General features: G+C 38.1%; 1 protein-coding gene and 1 pseudogene across 2 annotated transcripts in view; one reads left to right on the forward strand and one right to left on the reverse strand.

The window, feature by feature from the left end:
* Positions 1-25,716, reverse strand: part of TJP1 (tight junction protein 1) — a 255,927-nt gene that overhangs the window by 57,041 nt on the left and 173,170 nt on the right. For both annotated transcript variants that reach the window (XM_065871831.1, XM_065871830.1), the window contains exons 4-5: positions 6,861-6,985; positions 6,077-6,179 (exon numbers count right to left, since the gene is read on the reverse strand). In XM_065871831.1, coding sequence (XP_065727903.1) covers positions 6,077-6,179; positions 6,861-6,985 — 228 coding nt within the window. The remainder of the gene's footprint in view (positions 1-6,076; positions 6,180-6,860; positions 6,986-25,716) is intronic.
* On the forward strand, positions 7,679-8,146 carry LOC136117870 (large ribosomal subunit protein uL23 pseudogene; annotated as a pseudogene).

Consider the following 25,716-nt stretch of genomic DNA (forward strand, 5'->3'; position numbering starts at 1 on the left):
CAAAACAGTATGGAAACTCCTCAAAAAATTAAAAATAGAACTACCATATGATCCAGCAAATTCCACTCCTATTCACCCAGAGAAAATAAAAACACTAATTAGAAAAGACATTTATGGGAATCCCCTGGTGGTCCAGTGGTTAGGACTCTGCACTTCCACTGCCGGGGGCATGGGTGCGATCCCTGGTCAGGGAACTAAGATCCTACATGCCACGAGGCCAAAAAAAAAAAAAAAAGGAGGGGACGGGAGGGAAGAAAGGAAAAGGAAAAGACATTTGCATGTCTCTGTTCATTGCAGCATTATTTATGATATCCAAGATATGGAAGCAAAGCAAGTGCCCATCAACAGATGAACGGATAAAGAAGATTCGATACACACACACACACATGAATACTACTCAGCCATGAAAAAGAGTAACATCTTGCCATCTGCAACAACACAGATGGACCTGGAGGGTATTACACTAAATGAAATAAGTCAGACAGAGAAAGACAACTACTGTATGATTTCACTTATATGTGGAATCTAAACAACAAATGAACGAACATAACAAAACAGAAATGGAGTTACAGATACAGAGAACAGGCGGCTGCCAGAGGGAAAGGAACAGGTGAGACAGATCAAACAAACTTCCAGTTGCAAAATAAATGAGTCATGGGTATGAAATGTACAGTGTAGGAAACACAGTAACTACCTAGTATCTTTGTATGGTGACATATCGTAACTAGATTTATCCTGGTGACCATTTTGAAATGTAGAGAAATACAGAATCACCATGTGTAACAGGAACTAACAGTGTTGTAGGTCAATTATACTTCAAAAACAAACAAATTTATAGAAAAAGAGGTCAGATTTGTAGCTACAGAGGTGACGGGGGCTGGGGGGATTGGATGAGGGCAATCAAAAAGTGCAAATTGGGGCTTCCCTGGTGGCACAGTGGTTGAGAATCTGCCTGCCAAGGCAGGGGACACAGGTTCGATCCCTAGTCCGGGAAGATCCCACATGACGCAGAGCAACTAAGCCTGTGTGCCACAACTACTGAGCCTGCGCTCTAGAGCCCGCGAGCCACAACTAATGAAGCCAGCGTGCCTAGAGCCTGTGCTCCGCAACAAGTGATGCCACCGCGATGAGAAGCCCGCGCACCACAATGAAGAGTAGCCCCCGCAACCAGAGAAAGACCACGCACAGCAACAAAGACCCAATGCAGTCAAAAATAAAATAATTATTATTTTTTTTTAAAGTGCAGACTTCCCTTCATAAGATAAATAAGTACTAAGGACATAATGTACAACATGGTAAATATAATTAAAGTTGCTAAGAGAGTAAATCCTAAGAGTTCTCATCACAAGGAAAAAATGTTTTTTTCTATTTCTTTAACTTTGTACCTATATGAGATGATGGATGTCATAATTTCATGAAGTCAAATCATCATGCTGCACACCTTAAACTTACACAGTGCCGTATGTCAACTGTATGTCAGTAAAGCTGGGGGGAAGTTACTTTCTCTTGACCCGTCGGTCCTGTGCCAGGTCAAACCCTGTCCTGTATTATCTTCCCCTTCAGATGGCTGCATCCCCACACCGGCTGGTTAGGTTCTCCTCTATAAATTCATTTTACTTGAAAGAATTCTTTCATTTATTCAGCAATCCTTTCATCTACCTCTTGTTGCCTCAAATTCCATGGAATGTGCTAACACAGGTATCCCGAAACCGTTCTCCGAGATGCCAGTCACTAGGCCTGATTTATAGAGATCAGTGCCACTTCACATCCCCACTCCCACATGCTTTCAGTGTCTCATTTATTTGGTCTTCCTTCCTGGTCTCAGACAATTCGATCCTCTTCCTGCATGAACAACACCCTTTCAGAGGGGCTTATTCTCATCCCTCCCCACCTCCAAGACCTTTCCTCATCAATTACCACCACCCCCCAAGCCAGGTACCAACAACTATAATCTCTTCCTATTTACCTCCAGTCTGTCCTCTGCCTACTAATCTGCAAACTCATCTTCGATTCCCATCTCGCTACTCATTTCCAAGCTATCATCTTTTCTCTTCCTTTTGTGACTCACTTTCTTCAAAGGGCTGCTCCACACTTAATACCGCAGCTTCTTACCACCAAGAGTGATCAGAGAAGGCCTCTCTGAGGACACACTGAAGCTAAAGGTCAACAAGCACCAAGAGGCCAGCATGTGGAAAGGAGAGGCAGCCAAGGCCCTGTTATGAATGAAGAAAAGGCTGCCTGCCTTGCTACTCTTGGTGCCTCATGGCTGAGGCCCTTCTCGGGCAACATTTACTGTAAAGCACCCCTCACTGCCTCCCTGAGTCTTACTCTCACCTCTATTTCCATCTCCAACATGTTGTATTAGAAGCAATTCTTTGTGTTAGCACTTCGATCTTCAATCGCTCCCTAGTAAGGTATAAACAAAATAACCAGTTGAGTCCTCAAAGCTTTCCCCGTCACTCCCCTAAGAGAGTGAGCACCACCTGTCTGAAATCTGCACCTGAAGCACCCTCCATCTCAGATGATGTGCATGATGGCTGTGACTGTGTGTACCCATCGAGCCTACTGAAATTCAAGTTCCCTGAGGAGAAGGTCCTGGCCAGGTCATTTTAACTGTACCTGTAATGAAGTATTTGCATGTAGTAAGTGTTTAACTCATTGAAAAATATCCAATCCTGCTATGATTCCCCATTTATATTATGAGTTAAGTACTATAAACCCACTCAGGCTTGGTAATCATACTTGATTTTAACACTGAAAATTGTGAAACAAAAATTTTGGGAAAAAAATGCCTACTTCAAAACAGATCAGCTGAATTAAACATTCAAATATAAAACAAAACAATGAAATTATGTAAGTACTAGAATAAAATATAAGATATATGTTTTTATAACTCTGGTAAGGTAAAGACTTTTGTAAGCATGACACCAAAGGCAGAGCCAATCAAGTGAAAGTCTGACAGATATGACAGGATAAAAATGAAAACATTCCCATGATGATGAAATAAAATGATATAAAAGCAAACCAAAAAAACACTGTAAACAACTTACACACACTCACAAAGAAAATGGAAAAACAATATATGCAGTGTATACCACAAAAGGCTAATCATCTTAATACACACAACACTAGTGTGACAGTCATCAACACAAGGACAGGAACAGGCAAAGAAACATAACGGGAAGTATACATACCAGGTGAAGATCAAACCCACTTGTAATTTGAAATACTATGTTTAGTCCATCAGTTTGGCAGAGATGTAAGTGTTGATGAAATTGTACTCTCTCAGTAGCTTATTGGTTTTCTAATGGGCAAATTGGCAATCCATGTATCAAGTCATTCATGCCATTTGACTCTAAAAAGCTACTCCTAAGAAGTTATTCTTTTTTTTTTTTTTCCTAAGAAGTTATTCTTAAAAAGTAACTGAACAAGTAGATAGAAATACAATGATCTTTATTATTTTTAAAATAATAAAGATTATTTTAAAAATAATCTTATTAAAAATAATTTTAATAAGATTATTTTTAAAATTATCTTAATCTTTAAAAAAATACTTGTGGAAACTGGACATTGAAATGCCCATCAGTGAATGCGTTGAGGAAGTGTGCACACGCACTGAAATGCTATGCAGCCATGTGGGTAAATACTAAAGTGTTCAGAGTTTATCTCTAGGAAGGTGTTTTCGCCCATTCGCTTCATAATGCTTTTTTAGTATGTTCAGAATTTTAGTAAAAACTACACATGTTCACTATGTTATAAACAATCTTTTACTATCTTCTCTTCACCTACTGTTAAACAAAATTAAGCATATTTATGGTAGTTATATTATCAAAGGAGTTCTAACATTTTAATTCAATGGAAAAGAAATTTATTGAGCCTAATGCCCAAGGGGTCTTAGTTTATGGAAAGATATAAACTAAGAACCATCAAAATATAAGAGCCCAGGGCCGGGGAGGGAAGGAGCTAGCTACTCAGAACTGGGGGGAAAAAAACATATATAGTAACCTGAGGTTCTGGTTATGGCAGGAGATGAGTTAAGGAAGACATCCTACAATGACACTATGGTTTTATTCTCAATGATGAAAACTTAGCGTACGTTGATGACATAACCCACTCTCTTCAGACGCAGGAATGAACAGCTACCCTCTGCTGACTGAACATGCTTCCACCCAACCCTCCTACAGCTTCTCCCTGAAGAGCAAACTACTTGCCCAACCTTCCTGAGTGCCACCTTTCCAAATGATGTAGCGAAGCACAGTGAGAGGAAAACTCATCCTTCTCACATGTGCTACTTCAAATACATAACAGGTTTTGGACTGTTTCTTACAAAATCATTTCTCTGGTTAGAAAAGTCTGAAGTGTAGGAGTACAACTTTCTTGGTTGTATTATTGATGTGGGGCATGTGTACTAAACATTTTGCATGGAAAAACACAACAGTTCAATATTCCAAAGAATGAAGCTGGAGCTATGGGTGAAGCTCACAACCTCAGACACAGGGAGAAAAATCCAATTTACCTAAGGTGCTCACCTTGGAATATGCAGTGACTCATCTGAAGAACACTTATTCAATTTATAAAAACCAACAAATATAAAAATTAGCAATTTGCTTCTGTAAATGCTACAATCTCATGTTATAAAAACTGTTTAAAAATTGTACCATCAACTAGCCAGTCTGTACATGAACTGCAATTTAAAACAACAGTAGAGTTCCAAATGTAAAAATACAGTTACAACAAAGAGCTGTGGAAACACATGCACAGCAGAAGATGCCTGTCATCTGGAATGCAGTGACTAAACTCTGGGTCTACTGCCACATGAGAAAACTCACTTAACCAGCAAGGACACTGGTGCGGAGATGAGCCATACGGCACAGCAGCCTACACAAGGTGAGAGGGCCTCCAACTGTGGGTATACAGTCTCAGGAAATACCCCTTCTGGGTCTCACCATAGCTCCCAGAGGTCAAAACACCATGCAGGCCTCCTCACTCCAGCCCTCTCCTTTCTGTTGGGTCCACTGTGGCTCTGACTGTCTGCTGCAAAGTAGAAAGGTTCTCAGTGGACAAAGCAGGACAAACCATGTAGCCGCCAGCCTCTTCCTCCTACTCTACACACCTGAGCTAACGCCTCAAGCAGTACCTTAATTAGGCCTTTCAGAGTCTAGATAAGGCAGAAACAGGGGCAGCAAAGTGGTTAACGTGCTCCTCTATGCATTGATAGATATACATGTGTGTGTGTGTGTGTATATATATATATATATATATATATTTTTTTTTTTTTGGCCTCATGGCATGTGGGATCCTAGTTCCCCGACCAGGGATCGAACCTGTGATCCCTGCAGTGGAAGCACAGAGTACTAATCGCTGGACCGCCGGGGAAGTCCCTATGTAGGTATAATTTTACGTAGGACTTTAACGTTAAATCCATTCTCTGCTACATGTGCCTAGTTTTAAATGAAACAGAAGAGTCTGCTACATGTGCCTAGTTTTAAATGAAACAGAAGAGTCTGCTACATGTGCCTAGTTTTAAATGAAACAGAAGAGTCTAGCAATACACTAAAAAACATATGAACCCCGAACAACTCTATAAAACAAAAAACCAAAACACACAGAACCAAAAAAATAAACCCTTACCACTCTCTCTTTCCTCAAACTATATCACAGTAACAAAGTAGCAACAATATATGTGTTCAAGGGACAACATAAAATTTGTCCACTGAACAAAACCTATAACAGAAAATACTTTAAACTGACTATACGCCAAGATTCAGTCTAATTTAAGTATTTTTTTAAAGAGGAAGCATTAAGCCATAAAGAGGTAACCATTCAACCAGGAGCTCCTTCCTTTCTTTTTCAATCAAAAAAAAATCCTGGTATCTGAGCTTTGAGAAAATACACACCAGTGACAAAACATACCACCAGTATTAGAAGAAAGAAACATTCTTACTTGTAAACAACTAACTTTAGAACTACTGTTTCAGATTTTATTTTCTTAAATGGGAAGAATGAATTCAAACACCAAAAACATACCAACAGTAAAGTTGGTATCTTTATAAAATTAAAGGTAAAAAACACTTACAATTTTTGCATTTTTTCCACTTTTCCTTAGTTGCTGAACAGCAAAAGCATGTTCAACATTATCCATTGAAACGCCATTAACCATCGCGACTCGGTCATTTTCCCTAAGGAAAAAAAGTGACCAAAATAATAACATGTTAGATGAAACCATACAAATAAGTTTATAAAGATATTTTTAAGATAGGATCTTTAAAAAAGATATTCTAATTATGGGCTAATTAACCTGTCTTCAGATCAATGATAAAATAATGTCCAGCTATTTAATTTCAAATCCCCCACAAAAAATGTTTAGCACTTGTAACTAACCACAGGTCATTAATTTTTTAACTATTAACACAATGTTTCCCAAAAGGACTGAACAGGTACCACATTACACAAAATGACTTCTGGTGGTACAGTTACAGGCATTCAATGATACTAAGTCATAAGGCTGGAAAAAGTTATTCCTTCTTTAAAGAAGTCTTTCTCCTTCCAATTTTCTTTCAGTCCTCTACTCATACCCTCATTTTTTTGCTAGTGTATCTTTTGCCTCTCTTTTATCTTGCTAATCTTCTTTGTTGAACAAAAACACTAAGACTCAGGGTGAGAGGCTCCTGAAGGCTAGATTCTACCCCAAACCGAGTAACAAGTTTTCTTTTCACTATCTTTATTTTTTACAGTGACCTTCTATTTAAGTTAAGTGATACAAGCTTTCCATATATGACAGAGATAAGCATAAACGTATATTAATTTAGAAAAATCACTAGCATGGCATGCCAATGGCTGAGGGTAGGAAACATGCTTACTGCAGCTGCCCTTCTGCGGGTCCTCCTTTAAGCACGTCTGAAATCACTATCGAGGTTTCCCCACTCTGGAAATGAGGGTTATCTCTTCCACCAGATATTGCAATTCCAAATCCAAATCCAGGAGCCTAAAGTAACAATTATAGTAAAATGTTATGATGTCATACTCTACAATCTAAAAAAGTTCAAATATAAAAATTACAATCCTATTACAAAATGCTCACTCACTTGTATGGAAACACATCAGAATGACCTATCCTGGTATGGGAATGCAGGCTTTAATAAATTTAATGCTGGGCATAACAGAATATCAAAAACTGTCAATTACATGAATGTTCTTTAAGAACTAAAACACATTTAAAAATTCTGAACACTGAAATCCTGAATTCATTTTTGCTTATCAGAAGGGTTCCTGAGGGACCTGGCAGTGCCCGCCCCCCCCGCCCCGCCATGATCATCACAAACACTGGCAACTGATTTGCAGAATGACAGATTTAATGAGCATATAAACCGGGTGCCATTTTATATAATAAAATATCTACAGCTGTGAAAATCAACTTCCTTCACGTACCCTAAAAATCTCTACTGAAGTAATACACTATAATGTCTTATGCACACTGCATACAATAGAAAATATACATTAATCATATCAAGCATTTTTAATTACTTATATTGTTAATTAAACAAAATCATAATTAATTATATACTTCTAAATGAGCTGAAAATCTTTACCATGGTGACTAAGGACAGCCCAGCACAGAAAACAATCAAAATACTACCAAGTTATTTAAAAATTACCTAATCTCGCTTTTTTCACGAAGATGGCGCCAAAGGTGAAGAAGGAAGCCCCTGCCCCTCCCAAAGCCGAAGCCAAAGCAAAGGCTTTGAAGGCCAAGAAAGCAGTGCTGAAAGGCGTACACAGCCACATAAAAGAAGATCTGGACGTCACCCACCTTCCGACGGCCCAAAACACTGCGGCTCAGGAGGCAGCCCACATATCCTCAGAAGAGCGCCCCTAGGAGAAACAAGCTTGACCACTATGCCATCATCAAGTTCCCCCTCACCACCGAGTCAGCCATGAAGAAAATAGAAGACAACACCACACTGTGTTCACTGTGGATGTCAAGGCCAACAAGCATCAAATTAAACAGGCCATGAAGAAGCTCTATGACACTGACGTGGCCAAGGTCAACACCCTGATCAGGTCTGATGCAGAGAAGAAGGCATATGTTCGCCTGGCTCCTGACTATGATGCTTTGGATGCTGCCAACAAAATTGGGATCACCTAAACTGAGTCCAGCTGGCTAATTCTAAATATAGAAGTTTTCACTCTAAAAAAATAATTAAATAAAAATAAATAAAAATAAAAATTACCTAATCTCAAAGAAATCCACACCATTCCCTAGAAAGGAAATGAAGTATTCAGAGTAGTCTAAAAAAGAAACAGCCAATATTCTCCTAGGGCTCCAGAATCAAAAAATCAGAGGCTATGTTTTCATATAACGTTGTACTACACTATGCTCTACAATCCAAACCACCTGAGGACAAAGGTAACAACTTCCTTCCACTACTGTCCCATCCACAAAGACCACGCCCACCATGGACAGGGGCTACATCATGACCTCCCCTTCCACCCCAAAGTCTACTGAAATAGCCAAAGAAGAAAAGAGAAAAACTCTTATTAAAAAAGAATAAACACCAGCAATTCCACGCCTAGGTATATACCAAAAAGAAATGAAAACGTGTGCAAACAGAGATTTATACCCACACACAGCAGCATTTATTAATAGCCAAAAACTGCAAACAACCCAAATGTCTATCCACTGATGAATGGATAAATAAAATATGGTATATCCATTAAATGAATTATCTGCAATAGAAAGGAGTGAAGTACTGATACATGCTACAAAATGGGGAACACAGAAAACATGATGCTATCTAAAAGAAGCCAACCATAAAACACCACACACATCATACCATTCCTCTTAGATGAAACGTTCAGAAAAGACCAATCTGTATGAAACAGAAAATAGACTGGTGATTGTCGACGGCCAGGGTGTGGAAAGGGATGGAGACATTGGGGAGGGATGGTTTATGAGTAACATTATTCTTTTTAGGGTGATGGAATGCTTAAAAAGTGACTCTGGTGATGGTCTTACAGGTCTGTGAATATACTAAAAATCACTAAATTGTACACTGAAATGGTGAATTGTATGGTATGTGAATTATACTGCAATAAAGCTAATACCCCCCAGAAAAGGTTAATGTGAAAAAACAAATAAACAGGAAAACATCTGGGTGGCAGAAGATAATGGCAACTGCCTGAATCTGTGTCTCCAAAACAATACAAAACAGATCACTACACAAAACCATACCCTTAATATAGCTCAAAACCAGAGAATATGCAAATTTCAAAATAGCTAGAAGTAGGCCTAAAATTTCAAAAATAAAGAAATGATTAGAAAGAAAACTATTAGCACACAATTAGAAAACATAAGAGACTACAGAACAAGTTCAAATAATTTTATAGGGAAATACAGATTATTGAAATTGACTCTATTAGAAATAAAGACTTAAGCAACCCCATCGCTGAAGAGGAAACAGAGATAGTTATGAGGGAATTATCCCACAAAAAACACCAGGCACAGATGATTTCACAGGGAATTCTACCAAAACATCAATATCCAGATAGCCTCGATGCTCCATAAATTGTTCCAGAGCATCCTAAAATGAAGGAAAGCTTCTAACTCTTTTCAAAAAGCAATTATAATACTGATATCTAAATCTGATCATGACTATCCACGATAAAGACAGGGCTTCCCTGGTGGCACAGTGGCTAAGAACCCACCTGCCAAGGCAGGGGACACGGGTTCGAGCCCTGGTGTGGGAAGATCTCACATGCCACGGAGCAACTAAGCCCCGTGCACCACAACTACTGAGCCTGTGCTCTAGAGCCCACACACCATAACTACTGAAGACCGCACACCTAGAGCCCATGCTCCGCAACAAGAGAAGCCACCACAATGAGAAGCCCAAGCACCGCAACAAGAGTAGCCCCTGCTTGCTGCAACTAGAGAAAGCCCACACGCAGCAACAAAGACCCATCACAGCCAAAAATTTTAAAAACAAATTAATTAATTAATTTTAAAAAGACAGATCCCCCCTCCGAATACTAAAGCCTAACATCATTTATAAAAGCCAACACCATACAAATATTCCATGACAAGGTGATTTATTTCCAAGACTGTTGTATTAGGAAAGCCACTATATAGGAGACCCTATTAATAAACGTAGAGAAAAAAATTCAGAGATTATATCCATAGACCCTGGAAAGGCCTTTGACAAAATCCAACATTCACGACCAAGGGAAAGAAAAATTCAAGAAAATACTTTCAATCTGTTTTAATATTTCATTTTATGTTAAAGTACATGAAGAACCTTACCCACACACATAGTTGAAAAGAAGAGTGATTTTAGTAAACCTTTTAGATGATTATGGATACTCATGTTTGATTTTATATCGGTAAGTGATAGTTTCTTAATGGGTGGCTACAATGTGCAACCTAAAACCGTATCAGTGGACATTTTGTACTTACTCTGTTACATGAATACCCATCCACTGGCCTATTTTGCACTTTGAATGAATTATTTTATCCAATGTGATTTTATAATAGCATGTCTTGGTCATTTGGAAAATATTTAGGTAAATCTTTCAAATGATGACACATTTCACTATACAATATTTTTTAAAAATCATACTTTAATTAATATCACCACCAATGCAATCAAAGTCTTTAAGTAGTGAAAAGTACTGAGCTCATCTCATGGTGGCAGATAAATGTTTTCCAAATTTTAATTTCTGTTTTAAAATTCAATTTTCTTCATTGGCAACAACTATTATCAGAGTTGTTTTCCTTGAAGCAACAGGTACTCATCACTTGAGAAAAATGTTTGTCAAATATTCCAGTCTGGATAACCATTCCTTCAAGTAAAAGTGGTGTTACACACACAAATACACAGCTGGTTGAGCTTCCAATTCAAACAACCATGCAAGTACTTCAGTATAAAGCAGAAATGCCTTATGTATATTTCCCATTTCAATATACAGATTATTTTTTAAATGTCTATTCAAAAGCTGACATGTGGTAAAATTAGTAATTTTTACTGCTTTGAGTTATTCTGCAGCAAAACTGGGATTGTTCTTATAAACTCTGAGTAAGCCCAGGAACTATTAGGATGGTTTGGGGCTATGAGGCCAGTTTTACCTCATACCACTGCTTTTGTACCTTCACTACAACTATCAACACAGTGAAAAAGACAAATAACATTTTTGTGCTGTTATAAAAATAGTTTGTTCTAAGCATAAAAAGACTTCAGAGGTCTTTTGGGGTCCTCAGTCCATACACTGATATTAAAAACCACTGAAAAAAGAACAAAACAAAACAACCCAAAAACAAACAAACAAACAAAAAACCCAATGAAGCAATTTACAAAAGATATGAAATGTTAAAACTCATAAGAAACGCAAATTAAAACCACACAGAGAATGATAAAAATTAAAGTACAACAACACATTTTGTTGAGGCGGCTGTAGAAAAATAGGCACCACTGCTAATGGGCATGCAAACTGCTACAATTCTTTAGGAGAGGAATTTGGCTAACAAAATTACAAAAGCATTTATGTATGTATGTATGTATGTATGCATTTACTTATTTGTATTTTTGGCTGCGTCTTAGTTGTGGCACGCGGGCTCCAGAGCGTGGGCTCCGTTGTTGCAGCACACGGGCTTTCTAGTTGTGGCACAAGGGCTCAAGCAGTTGCGGCACAGCATGTGGGATCTTAGTTCCCCGACTAGGGATCAAACCCAACCCACGTCCCATGTGTTGGAAGGCGGCTTCTTAACCAGTGGGCCACCAGGGAAGTCCTCAAAAGCGCTTTATCTTTCAACAGAGTGAACCAGTTTCTAGCAATGTACCCTGAAGATTACATATACAGCTCCAAAAATAAGAAAATACATATGTACATAGTTATTCACTGCAGATTGTAACTACAAATACTGGAAAAAACCTAAAACACCCAAGGGTTACCTCCAGGGCAGTTTGGGGAGGGGTGTGTTATTCTCTGGCTCTTTTTCCGTCCTTGGAGGAGGCTAGCACTAATCTTTTATTCTGTATACTTTTAAACTGTGCATTTATATCTTGCTTGATAATTCTTTTATTTAAAAATTAAAAACATAATACAAAAATATTAAAGAAATGCCAAAAACATTAAGGACCTTTCAATAAGGAAGGCGGAGGTGAGTAGATACTTCCTAAGATTTGCTTGTGAACAAGTAAGTACAGTCTTGGCTGCATGAGCCAGGCATCAAACCCAGGCAGAACATACTGCTTCCATGCAGTGCCAGCATTCTGTGGGGCATGTCATCCTGCTGGATCAGCGCTGGCTGCAGTTCATTTAATGACTACCCAGGAAGTCTGTGATTCCCAACCCTGTCTGCAGATGAAAATCATTTGGGATCAGTCTCAAAACTGCTTGATGATTTCCAAACCCCCCACCCCACAACCATTAAATAAAACTGGAGGAGGGCAGATGGCAGGCGTTGAAAAAAAAAAAAAATCTCCTAAGTGATTCTAATGGGCAGCCAGGGCTGAGAACCTTAGCCTTAAAAGCTTTGTGAATTTAAGACCAGGGTGATCATCAAAAACTATAAGAGGTTCGACTATCTCACACTTTCCCTTCCTCTTAGGGAAGGTTTCTCTCTGAAACCTTTTTAGGTTTAGATCTCCACACGGTCCTATTTTTGGCCTTTTCAACAGATTTCTTACCTTCCACTGCACTACAATTTACCCTCCATCGTGTTCAAAGGATTATTATTCTAAAACAAACCCAATTCTGTCATTCCATTGCCCAGAGGTCCAAGTTCCTTAACATGCAATATCCTGAAATGCAACACCAACTTGCTTCCCAGCACCCCAGTCTTTACCCTAAACACACTTAACTACTGACCTCTGCTTAAGCATGCCATGCATCATCAAGTTCCAAGCTTTCACATTTCTTCTCTGCCTAGGACTCCTTTAGCATCACACCCTTCAACATTCAGGTTCAACGACACCTCCTTCATGAAACCAACCTAGCTTTTCACAGGCACAAGTGGCCCATCCTGTAGGCTCTCCGGCCACATAGACACACTTCTGCTACTTAACACACAGCACTGTAAATAGCCTGGGTATCAGAGGTTCATTTGGGAGGGGTTTACATATTCTTCTACATATCCCACCTGAGTACAACCCTGCAAGGGCCTAACACAAAGTGTTAGGGCACTAAAACAAGTATCTAGCTAATTATTCAATTTAATTTTAACTCAATTTCCCTTTATAGAGTTGTCTTTTAAAACTCACACTAATTTGAGCACTAAAACCTCATTAGCAGCCATAGTAGTAGCGTGGATCTGGAATTTCTTGAATTTCCAAATAAAAACAAGCAGGGCAACTATACAGCAAACCAAAAACCGTATATACAGCAAAAAAAAAAAAAAAAAAAAAAAAAAACCCACAGGCAACCAATGTACCCTCCTGAGGAAGCAGCTGGGGATGAGCAACACCTATGAGACTTGTGTGTTCCCAAAACCTACCTGGAAAGAAAGCCACAAGGCATCTGACACACCTTAGACCTGAAGAACCCCCCAAAAAACTAACAGGTATTTACTGGAAAGAATGGCAGGGCAATTTGAGAACAACAGCTGAAACTGGGAGGAATTTTGCCTCTCCAGTTGTCAGTGAGAGCAAGGAGCCTGCAGTAGGGCGTGAATGGGCTAGAGCAGTGTAACCCCTAGGAATTCTCAACACAGACCTGCCAGTGGATTCAGACTAGAGAGGGACAGGAACAGCAAAAGATGAAAGGGTACAAAAGGCATGAGCCTAGGAAATGTCAGAAAGCAGCAGTTATGTTTCTTTAGTGCATGCACACATACAAGAAAACTAAGCCAATTTCTAGAAGCTCAAAAAAGGTAATTTCCCATAAAATTGAGCAAAAAAGGGATTATGATCAAATCCCTTAGAAAATTACTATAGAACACAATAAGTAGCAGAATATCCTTACAGAAAATGAAAGCATGCCAAAAAGAGTACTCAAAAAAAGAAAAATAAAGGATCAAAACTGTTACTATTATAAAACAAGTGAAAAGGCATTACAAAAATACACAGGACATGAAAGAATATAAATAAGAATTTTAGACAATCACAGAAAGATAGACAAAATGAAAAGGCAGAGGACTTTGTACCAGATGAAGGAACAAGATAAAACACCATAAAAACAACTAAATGAAGTGGAGATAGGCAACCTTCCAGAAAAAGAATTCAGAATAATGACAGTGAAGATGATCCAGAACCTCAGAAAAAGACTGGAGGCAGAGATCGAGAAGATGCAAGAAATGTCTGACAAAGACCTAGAAGAATTAAAGAACAAACACCTGGAAGAATTAAAGAACAGAGATGAACAATACAATAACTGAAATGAAAAAAAAAGAAAGCTGGAGTAGCAATACTCATATCAGATAAAACAGACTTTAAAATAAAGAATGTTACAAGAAACAAGAAGGGACACTACATAATGATCAAGGGATCAATCCAAGAAGAAGATATAACAATTAAAAATATATATGCACCCAACATAGGAGCACCTCAATACGTAAGGCAACTGCTAACAGCTATAAAAGAGGAAATCGACAGTAACACAATAATAGTGGGGGACTTTAAGACCTCACACCAATGGACAGATCATCCAAAATGAAAATAAATAAGGAAACAGAAGCTTTAAATGACACAGTAGACCAAATAGATTTAATTGATATTTATAGGATATTCCATCCAAAAACAGCAGATTACACTTTCTTCTCAAGTGCGCACAGAAAATTCTCCAGGATAGATCACATCTTGGATCAAAAATCAAGCCTCAGTAAATTTAAGAAAACTGAAATCATATCAAGCATCTTTTCTGACCACAACACTATGAGATTAGAAAAGAATTACAAGGGAAAAAAACATAAAAAACACAAACACATGGAGGCTAAACAATACGTTATTAAATAACAAAGAGATCACTGAAGAAATCAAAGAGAAAATCAAAAAATACCTCGAGACAAATGACAATGAAAACATGACAATCCACAACCTATGGGATGCAGCAAAAGCAGTTCTAAGAGGGAAGTTTATAGCTATACAAGCCTACCTCAAGAAACAAGAAACATCTCAAATAAACAACCTAACCTTACACTTAAAGGAACTAGAGAAAGAAAAACAAACAAAACCAAAAGTTAGCAGAAGGAAAGAAATCATGAAGATCAGATCAGAAACAAATGAAATAGAAACAAAGAAAACAAGAGCAAAGATCAATAAAACTAAAAGCTGGTTCTTTGAGAAGATAAACAAAATTGATAAACCTTTAGCCAGACTCATCAAGAAGAAGAGGGAGAGGACTCAAATCAATAAAATTAGAAATGAAAAAGGAAAAGTTACAACAAATTCTGCAGAAATACAAAGCATCCTAAGAGACTACTACAAGCAACTCTATGCCAATAAAATGGACAACCTGGAAGAAATGGACAAATTCTTAGAAAGGTATAACCTTCCAAGACTGAACCAGGAAGAAATAGAAAATATGAACAGACCAATCACAAGTAATGAAATTGAAACCGTGATTAAAAATCTTCCAACAAACAAAAGTCCAGGACCAGACGTCTTCACAGATGAATTCTACCAAACATTTAGAGAAGAGCTAACACCCATTCTTCTCAAACTCTTCCAAAAAATTGCAGAGGAAGGAACACTCCCAAACTCATTCTATGAGGCCACCATCACCCTTATACCAAAACCAGACAGATACCACAAAAAAAGAAAATTATAGACAAATATCACTGATGAATATAGATGCAAAAATTCTCAACAAAATACTAGCAAACAGGATCATATACCATGATCAAGGTGGATTTATCCCAGGGATGCAAGGATTCTTCAATATACGCAAATCAATCAATGTGATACACCATATGAACAAACTGAAGAATAAAAACCATATGATCATCTCAATAGATGCAGAGAAAGCTTTTGACAAAATTCAACACCCATTTATGATAAAAACTCTCCAGAAAGTGGATATAGAGGGAACCTACCTCAACATAATAAAGGCCATATACGACAAACTCACAGCAAACATCATTCTCAATGGTGAAAAACTGAAATCATTTCCTCTAGATTCCTACAAGACAAGGATGTCCACTCTCGCCACTATTATTCAACAGTTTTGGAAGTCTTACCCATGGCAATCAGAGAAGAAAAAGAAAGAAAAGCAATACAAATTGGAAAAGAAGAAGTAAAACTGTCACTGCTTGCAGATGACATGATATTATACATAGAGAATCCTAAAGATGCCACCAGGAAACTACTAGAGCTAATCAATGAATTTGGTAAAGTTGCAGGATACAAAATTAATGTACAGAAATCTCTTGCATTTCTATACACTAACAACAAAAGATTAGAAAGAGAAATTAAGGAAACAATCCCATTCACCATTGCAACAAAAAGAATAAAATACCTAGGAATAAACCTACCTAAGGAGGTAAAATACCTGTACTCAGAAAACTGTAACACACTGATGAAAGAAATCAAAGATGACACAAACAGATGGAGAGATATACCATGTTCTTGGATTGGAAGAATCAATATTGTGAAAATGACTATACTACCCAAAGCAATCCACAGATTCAATGCAATCCCTATCAAATTACCAGTGGCATTTTTTACAGAACTAGAACAAAAAATCTTAAAATTTGTATGCAGACACAAAAGACCCCGAATAGCCAAAGCAGTCTTGAGGAAAAAAAATCAGAGCTGGAGGAATCAGACTCCCTGACTTCAGACTATACTACAAAGCTACAGTAATCAAGACAATATGGGGACTCCCCTGGTGGCACAGTGGTTAAGAATCCACCTGCCAATGCAGGGGACACGGGTTCGAGCCCTGGTCCAGGAAGATCCCACATGCTAAGGAGCAACTAAGCCGGTGCGTGCCACAACTACAGAGCCTGCGCTCTAGAGCCCGCGAGCCACAGCTACTGAGCCCGCACACCTCGAGCCCATGCTCCACAACAAGAGAAGCCACCACAACGAGAAGCCCGTGCACCGCAACGAAGAGTGGCCCCCACTTGCCTCAACTAGAGAAAGCCCTCACTCAGCAATGAAGACCCAACGCAGCCATAAATAAATAAATTAAATTAAATTAAAAAATTAAAAAAAAATACAATATGGTACTGGCAAAAAAACAGAAATATAGATCAGTGGAAGAGGATAGAAAGCCCAGAGATAAACCCATGTACCTATGGTCAACTAATCTATGACAAAGGAGGCAAGGATATACAATGGAGAAAAGACAGTCTCTTCAATAAGTGGTGCTGGGAAAACTGGACAGCTACATGTAAAAGAATGAAATTAGGACACTCCCTAACACCATATACAAAAATAAACTAAAAATGGATTAGAGACCTAAATGTAAGACTGGACACTATAAAACTCTTAGAGGAAAACATAGGAAGAACTCTCTTTGACATAAATCACAGCAAGATCTTTTTTGATCCACCTCCTAGAGTAACAGAAATAAAAACAAAAATAAACAAATGGGACCTAATGAAACTTCAAAGCTTTTGCAAAGCAAAGGAAACTACAAACAAGATGAAAAGACAACCCTCAGAATGGGAGAAAATATTTGCAAACGAATCAACGGACAAAGGATTAATCTCCAAAATATATAAACAGCTCATGCAGCTCAATATTAAAAAAACAAACAACCCAATCAAGAAATGGGGAGAAGACCTAAATAGACATTTCTCCGAAGAAGACATACAGATGGCCAAGAAGCATGTGAAAAGCTGCTCAACATCACTAATTATTAAGAAATGCAAGTCTAAACTACAATGCGGTATCACCTCACACCAGTTAGAACGGGCATCATGAGAAAATCTACAAACAACAAATGCTGGAGAGGGTGTGGAGAACAGGGAACCCTCTTGCACTGTTGGTGGGAATGTAAATTGATACAGCCACTATGGAGAACAGTATGGACGTTCCTTAAAAAGCTAAAATAGAATTACCGTATGACCCAGCCATCCCACTACTGGGCATATACCCAGAGAAAACCATAATTCAAAAAGACACATGCACCCCAATGTTCACTGCAGCACTATTTACAATAGCCAGGTCATGGAAACAACCTAAATGCCCATTAACAGACAAATGGATAAAGAAGATGTGGTACATATAGACAATGGAATATTACTCAGCCATAAAAAGGAATGAAATTGGGTCATTTGTAGAGACGTGGATGGATCTAGAGACTGTCATACAGAGTGAAGTAAGTCAGAAAGAGAAAAACAAATATCGTATATTAACGCATATATGTGGAACCTAATAAAATGGTACAGATAAACTGGTTTGCAGGGCAGAAATAGAGACACAGATGTAGAGAACAAACATATGGACAGCAAGGGGGTAAAGTGGTGGTGGTGGTGGTGGTGGGATGAATTGGGAGATTGGGATTGACATGTATACACTAATATGTATAAACAGATAACTAATAACCTGCTGTATAAAAAATAAAATTCAAAAACTAAAAAAAAAAGAATTTTAAGAATTCAGAAATGAGGCTGACAGAATTCAAGAGTTAATTAGAAATTTTCAAAAGCCATTTTAGACAGGAACACAAATAAACATAATACCATGAAAGAAACAGAAAGTAAAAAAGGTAAATCTTTTATAAAACAAAAAAGAAATGTTTCAGGAGATTTTTTAAAAAGGATTTGAGAGAAAATTACAAATATGAAGACAGGCAAAAGAGATACAACATATGGATAGTAGGAATACCTAAAGACTGAATTGAAGTAGGAGAAAAAAAATAGTAAAACTAAAATTAAATAAAGAACTTTCCTGATATATGTATTTTACATATCCTTCCATATATTTATATATATAATTGAAACTGTATACTCAAAGGACACAAATCACTGTAGATACCTGAGAATATCAATTCAGAGGAAATGCCAAAATATATTCAAATAAAATGACTAGATTTTAAGGCAGAAGATTCTTTGGCATCTCGGCAAAAAGAGCTATAATTTTAAAAGAAATATAAATTAGATTATCATCACACTTGGGTAGCAACACATTATGCCAAAAATAACATCGTTAAGATACTCAAGGGAAACAATGAGCCATGAATTTTATATCCAGTAAAGCTAATCTTCAAGTATAAAAGGGCACAGAAAAGCTAATAAACATAAAAGAAAAACACAGGGAACACTGTTTTTCATGATCCTTTCCTAATAGAAAATAACTTTCTGACAATCAAAATGACAAGAGGCACATGGAAAGGACTGGTGATAAGCATTAAATATACACCTACTTACAGCATTAAATATACACCTACTTACAGGATTAAATGTGGATTAAAGGGAGAAAGGTTAAATTATATAATAGCTATATGGTCTACACAGAGTAAAACCATTTCTTTACATGGGGAGAGGAACAGGATAGAATAGAGGAATAGTTAAAAATTTTTAACACTGTTTCCAGTAATCAAAATTGACAGTAGTAGAATTATTATTATTGAGGCAATCGTATGCTCTGTACTGGATTTACAAAAGACTAACATGGTGCTTTTCAGAGGGATTTTCAAAAGAAATGGAAAATAATCCATTTTTTCCATATATCTTTACCATAAGAAAATTGTAGGTGTGTCAAAATATAGTTGATTTTTATATGTTTACATGAGAAAATGTCCAAGATAATGGTTTTTATTATGGTGATGGGAGAAGTAGTTTTTTTTTTTTTTTTTTTTTTTTTTTTTTTTTTTTTTTTTTTTGCTGTATGCGGGCCTCTCACTGTTGTGGCTTCTCCCGTTGCGGAGCACAGGCTCCGGACACGCAGGCTCAGCGGCCATGGCTCACGGGCCCAGCCGCTCTGCGGCATGTGGGATCCTCCCGGACCGGGGCACGAACCCGTGTCCCCTGCATCGGCAGGCGGACTCCCAACCACTGTGCCACCAGGGAATGCCCGGGAGAAGTAGTTTAAAGCAGTATAATATGATCTCATTGACCTGTATGTGCACACACACACGATTATAGCTTTTGGATGGAATTAAATGCATCAAAGAATTTTACTTTCATCATATTTTGTCCTTTCGACATCACAGGCAGCCATAAGCAACAATAATATGTATTTCTACCTGTGCCTGGTAGTGAAACTGAGTTTATGATAAACAAGAGGCCTGGAATCTGTTCAGTTATTTCCCCAGTTTCACTGGACACTAGCCATGCCCATTCCTTTACATTTCATTGTAACTGCTTTTGCACTGAGTACTTGCAACAGGGAACACATGGTCAACAAAGCTGAAACTATTTACTATCTGACCTTTTACAGAAAAGGTTTGCCTACTTATCTGTTATAGTATTTCTTGATTCCTTAAAAGAGTTTTTAAAAAGGGGAAAAAATTCCTGAAGGTTGACTGTTGATTCATTTGCAGAAATATAACTGCATAATATGAATAACCTCTCCTCCAAAGATTTTTCTGTTTCCTTCAAATATGCCCAATTCTCTGGTTAAAGATTCTCCCCGCTGCCTTTTTTTCTCCTGTTTTTCATGCCAAATTTCTACAACCAACTAACTTAATTCTAACTTTTCTCACCTTATACAGTTTCACTCCTCTCCCCTTCTTCTTCCAATCTACCCTCAACATTCTATGGAAACTGTTCTAGTCGTGTGTTTTCACAGTGAACACGGCGATCAAAATTTTTTTTAATGGATGGATCCAATTTTTTCAAATGGTTCCTCGACAATCATTTGTTCAACTTCCTTTCTACAAATGAATTCAGGAGGCCTGGAATCCTATGTGCCACTCCACTACCTGCCAACTAGACCTTATGTAGGACTTCTCTGTGGACTTGGTCAGAGATTAGGATTTTATCAACTCTGATAACATTTTAATTCTATGAGGTCCCAAGAGATCTGAAAGGCCTGTTCAAAATCAGTTAGTGGTAAGCCCCAACTAGTTCAGAAGTCACAAGACCCCTACAGTTTTTCCACTGTACCCTGGTAGTTCTCAAAATGTTGTTTAAATGTCTACGACTGTTAGACTGGTTCTTTTTTACCTCTGTGTCCTTCATCAGCCCGTTGGTTACTCACTCTTGTGGCTCTGTTTCCAAAATTATAGCTTTCATTTCTAATTCTTATTCCACTTTCCTATTCCCAGCTTCTTAAAGGACACCTCCAATTGCCCTTCTCCAAACTGTCATTTTCTCCACAAAACTGACCTCACCACCAATGTTCTAAACTTAAAAAAAACAAACAAAAAGCCAAAATTCTGGCTCCTTCCTTAACAAGGTTACTACTTTTTATTAATTTTGTTACATATATATGTAGCTTATGTGGTAGAATTATGAGTTCTGAATTTCAGATATTATATTCCATAAGTATTTCTAATATTTAAAATTAAATTTTACATGTAAGTGAAAAGAGCATTATATGATGAGTCCAGAGACCTGCGTTCAAGATGTACCTCTTTGGGACATTTCACTAGACCCTTCTGAGACTCAGTTTATTCCATGTGGTTATTAACCCCTATTTCACAGAGAATTAAATAAAATAAAGGATTTGAAACATTCATAATACACTCTATAAATGTACACAATGGCCTTCAACCAGATAAAACAAGCCTAGCTTAGCTTACATGCTTACCTCAGTGTAAATGCTTACCTTCTACCCACCATACACTTGCCTGGAGCTACTCAACAGATATGTAGGATTCCCCTTCCCTGGGCCCTTTTCTTAGAATAGCTTTATTGACATGTAAATTAACCTATCGTAAATTCACTCTTCAAAATGTACAATTCTATGTTTTTTGTATGTTCAGAGTTGTGCAACCATCATCACAATCAACTGCATAAAATTTTCATCACCCTAAAATGAAATTCCCTACCCTTTAGCCATCATCCCTGAATTCCCGCATCCTAAAAACCACTAATCTTTCTGTCTATTCACCTGTTCTGACCATTTCATATAAATGGAATTATACAATAATGGTCCTTTGTGACTGCCTTCTTCGAGTTAGGGTAACGTTTTCAAGGTTCATCCATGTCACGGCATGTATCAGTACTTCATTTCTTTTCACTGTTGAACAATATTCCATAATATGGATATACCACATTTTCCTTATTCACCATTCATCAGTTAATGGGCATGTGGGTTCTTTACACTTTCAGGCTATCATGAGTCATGCTGCTATGAACAACCATGTTTAGTAAGTTATCATGTCGGTATTTGTCTCCACTTCTCTTGGGTATATGCCTAGGAGTGGAACTGCTGGGCCATGTGGTAATTCTACATATGTTTACCTTTTGAGGAATACCTTACTTAGTTTACCACAGTTGGCTCCACCAGCCAACATCCACATCCTCATCAACACCTATCATTGCCTGCTTTTGTGATTACAACCATTCTAGAGGGTGTGACAGGGTATCTCACTGTCATTTTTGACATATATTTCCCTGATGGTCAGTACTGTTGAGCATCTTTTCATACGTTTATTAAACAGTTCTGTATCTTCCTTGGAGAAATGTTTTTCAAATCTTCAGTCCATTTAAAAAAACTGAATTATTTGCTTTTTTACTACTAAATTTCTATATTCTGGATACAAGTCCCTTATCAGATATGTAACTTGCAAATACTTTCTCATTCTGTGGGTTATCCTTTCACTTTCTTGTTGAGAGTTTCTTGGTTTCCTTTGAAACACAAAAGTTTTAAATTTCGATGTGGTCCAATTTTACCTGTTTTCTCTTCTGTTGCTTTTATTTTCAAGATCATATCTAAGAAACCATTGCCCAACCCAAGGTCATAAAGATTTATTCCTGTGTTTTCTTCTAAAAGTTTTATAGTTTTAGCACTTACATTTAGGTCTATGATCCATCTTAGGTTAATTTTTGTTCTTGCTGTGAAGTAGGAGTCAAAATTCATTACTTTCCACGCTGTTGACCAGTTGTCCCAGTACCATCGGTTAAGACTACTCTTTCCGTCACTGCATTGTCTTGGCACCCTTGTTCCAAGTTTACTTCCTATTGAATCCCCTCCCTATTTGAAACACTTAGCTGCTTGCCCTTAGATGATCTCTTAACTAGATTCCTTGCTTTCAACGTACTTTCACCATTTGATTTTTTTTTTTTAGTTTTAGGTGTACAACATATTGTTTAGTATAGTTGATTTATAATACAATATTAGTTTCAGGTATACAACATAGTGATACAAGTTTTTATAGATTATACTTTTATAGTTACTATAAAATACTGGCTATATTCCCGTCCTATATAATATATCCCTGTAGCTTATTTATTTTATAAATAGTAGTTTGTATCTCTTAACCCCCTACCCCTATCCTGAACCTCCCCCCTTCCCTCTCCCCACTGGTAACTACTAGTTTGTTCTCTATATCTGTGAGTCTGTTTCTTTTTTGTTATATTCACTAGTTTATTTTTTTAGATTCTGCATATCCATGATAACATACATTGTCTTTTTCTGTCTAATAAGCATAATACCCTCTAGGTCCACCCATGTTGCTGCAAATGACCTTATTTTATTCTTCTATATGGCTGAGTAATATTCCATTATATATATATGTACCACATCTTCTTTATCCATTCATCTGTTGATCAACACTTAGGTTGCTTTCATATCTTGGTTATTGTAAATAATGCTGCTATGAACACTGGGGTGCATGTATCTTTACAAATTAGTGTTTTTGTTTTCTTCGAATATATACCCAGAAGTGGAACTGCTTGATCATATGGCAGTTCTATTTTTAGTTTTTTGAGGAACCTCCATACTCTTTTCCATAGTGCCTGCCCTAATTTACATTCTCACCAGTGTACTAGGGTTCCCATATTTCTCCACATCCTCACCACTTGTTATTTGTAGACTTTTTGATGATAGTCATTCTGAGGGGTCCAAGGAGTCCTGGGGCTGGTGTCACACGGTGGGTGGGGATGGGGCCCAGGGGATCCCGGGGCTGATGCCCACCCACCAGTGAGTGAAGCCAGGTTCTAGGGCTAGTATTGGCCAACTGGTGGGCAAAGGCAGGTCCTGGGGTCTCTGGATGCAGAGCCCAGGAGTCCCAGAGCTGGTGTGGAACCACTGATGAATGGGGCTGAGGCCCAGGGGGTGCTGGGACTGGTGTATGCCCACTGGTGTGTGAAGCTGGCCCCAGGGCTAGTGCCAACTCACAAGTGGGTGAAGCCAGGTCCTAGGGTGTCTGGCTGCAAGGCCCTGTGGGTCCTGGTGCTGATGAGCTAGAGGGAGGGTTCCACAATGACTCTTGCCAGCACCAGTGTCCATGTGGTAGAATGAGCTCCCCTAATGTCTGCTGCCAATGTCTATGTTCCTCGGGTGCACTCCAGTTGTCTCCTGCCTCTCCAGGAGGCTCTCCAAGATCAGATGATGGGTCTGATACAGGTTCCTTTCAAATTACTGCTTCTGCCTTGGGTCCCAGAGGATGTGAAATTTTATGTGCACCCTTTAAGAGTGGAGTGTCTATTTCTCATAGTCCTCTGGGTCTTCAGAAAGTGAGCCCTGCTGGCCTTCAAAGCCAAACATTCTGGGGACACGTCTTCCTGGTGCAGGACCCCTGGGCTGGGGAACCTGATGTGGGGCTCAGACCCCTCACTCCTTGGGGAGAACCTCTGCAATTGTAATTATCCTCCCATTTGTGGGTCACCTACCTGGGGGTATGGGTCTTGACCATGACTCCACCCATCCTACCCATCTCACTGTGGTTCCTTCTTACTATCTTTAGCTGTAGACCTTTATGCCTCCAGTCTTGCTCATCAATAATTCCTCCGTAAACAGTTGTTAATTTTGGTGTACCCGTGAAAAGAGGTGAGCTCAGGGTCTTCCTACTCTGCCATCTTGGCCAAGCCTCTCTCTAACTTCTCTCAACCCTTTAATTCTTTAATACAGAAATATTCACTTAATCTTTCATGTAATTTTTTTTCAGAAAATAGAAAAATAGAGATGACCAACTCATTCCTGAGTATTTATTCATTTCTCAAAGAATTATAAAAATATGTGCATTTTCTAAGGGAGAACATCTGAAACTAAAGAAAGTTGTGGGTATATCATGGGTGGGAGGGGTGGAACACAAGACCCTCTGGATGCAACTACCATCTCAAGCTGCAGACCTGCACTTGCCAATACTATAGCCACTATACACACAACTACTGAGCACTTAAAATGTGGCTAGTCTTACCTGAAAGGTGCTGAAATTACAAGATGTACATCAGTTTTTTAAGACTCAGTATGGGGAGAAAAAGCAAAGTACGGTATACCAATTTTTAAATATTACATGTTGAAAATGACAACATTTTGGATATACTGAGTTAAATGAGATCTATCATAAAATTCACCCATATTTTACATTTTTCAATGTGAAGACTAGGAAAATTTTAATTACATTGTGGTTTGCATTATATTGCTACTAGACCATGCTGCTATTTGATCTCCTAAGACTTTGTTGAATAGATTGGCCTCCTGTGAAAATAAGTTTTACTGGGCATAACTAAGTACACTAAGCCCTTATCTGGCAAGACACAATATCTGTAACTCCAGGTTATTGCCAAAAGCCTATAGTCTCAAATTATCTCGGTCACTTACTACTATTCCAAAAGCTCATTTGGCTCACCTCAAGGAGAATAACTTTCTCTCATTCCTTTGTCAGCGTTTCTTAAAAATGTGATGCCAGAGGACATGGCCCTCCATTTCAAACATGCATTTT

The sequence above is a fragment of the Phocoena phocoena genome, chromosome 2, assembly GCF_963924675.1.
Source record: "Phocoena phocoena chromosome 2, mPhoPho1.1, whole genome shotgun sequence".
Lineage (NCBI taxonomy): Eukaryota > Metazoa > Chordata > Mammalia > Artiodactyla > Phocoenidae > Phocoena > Phocoena phocoena.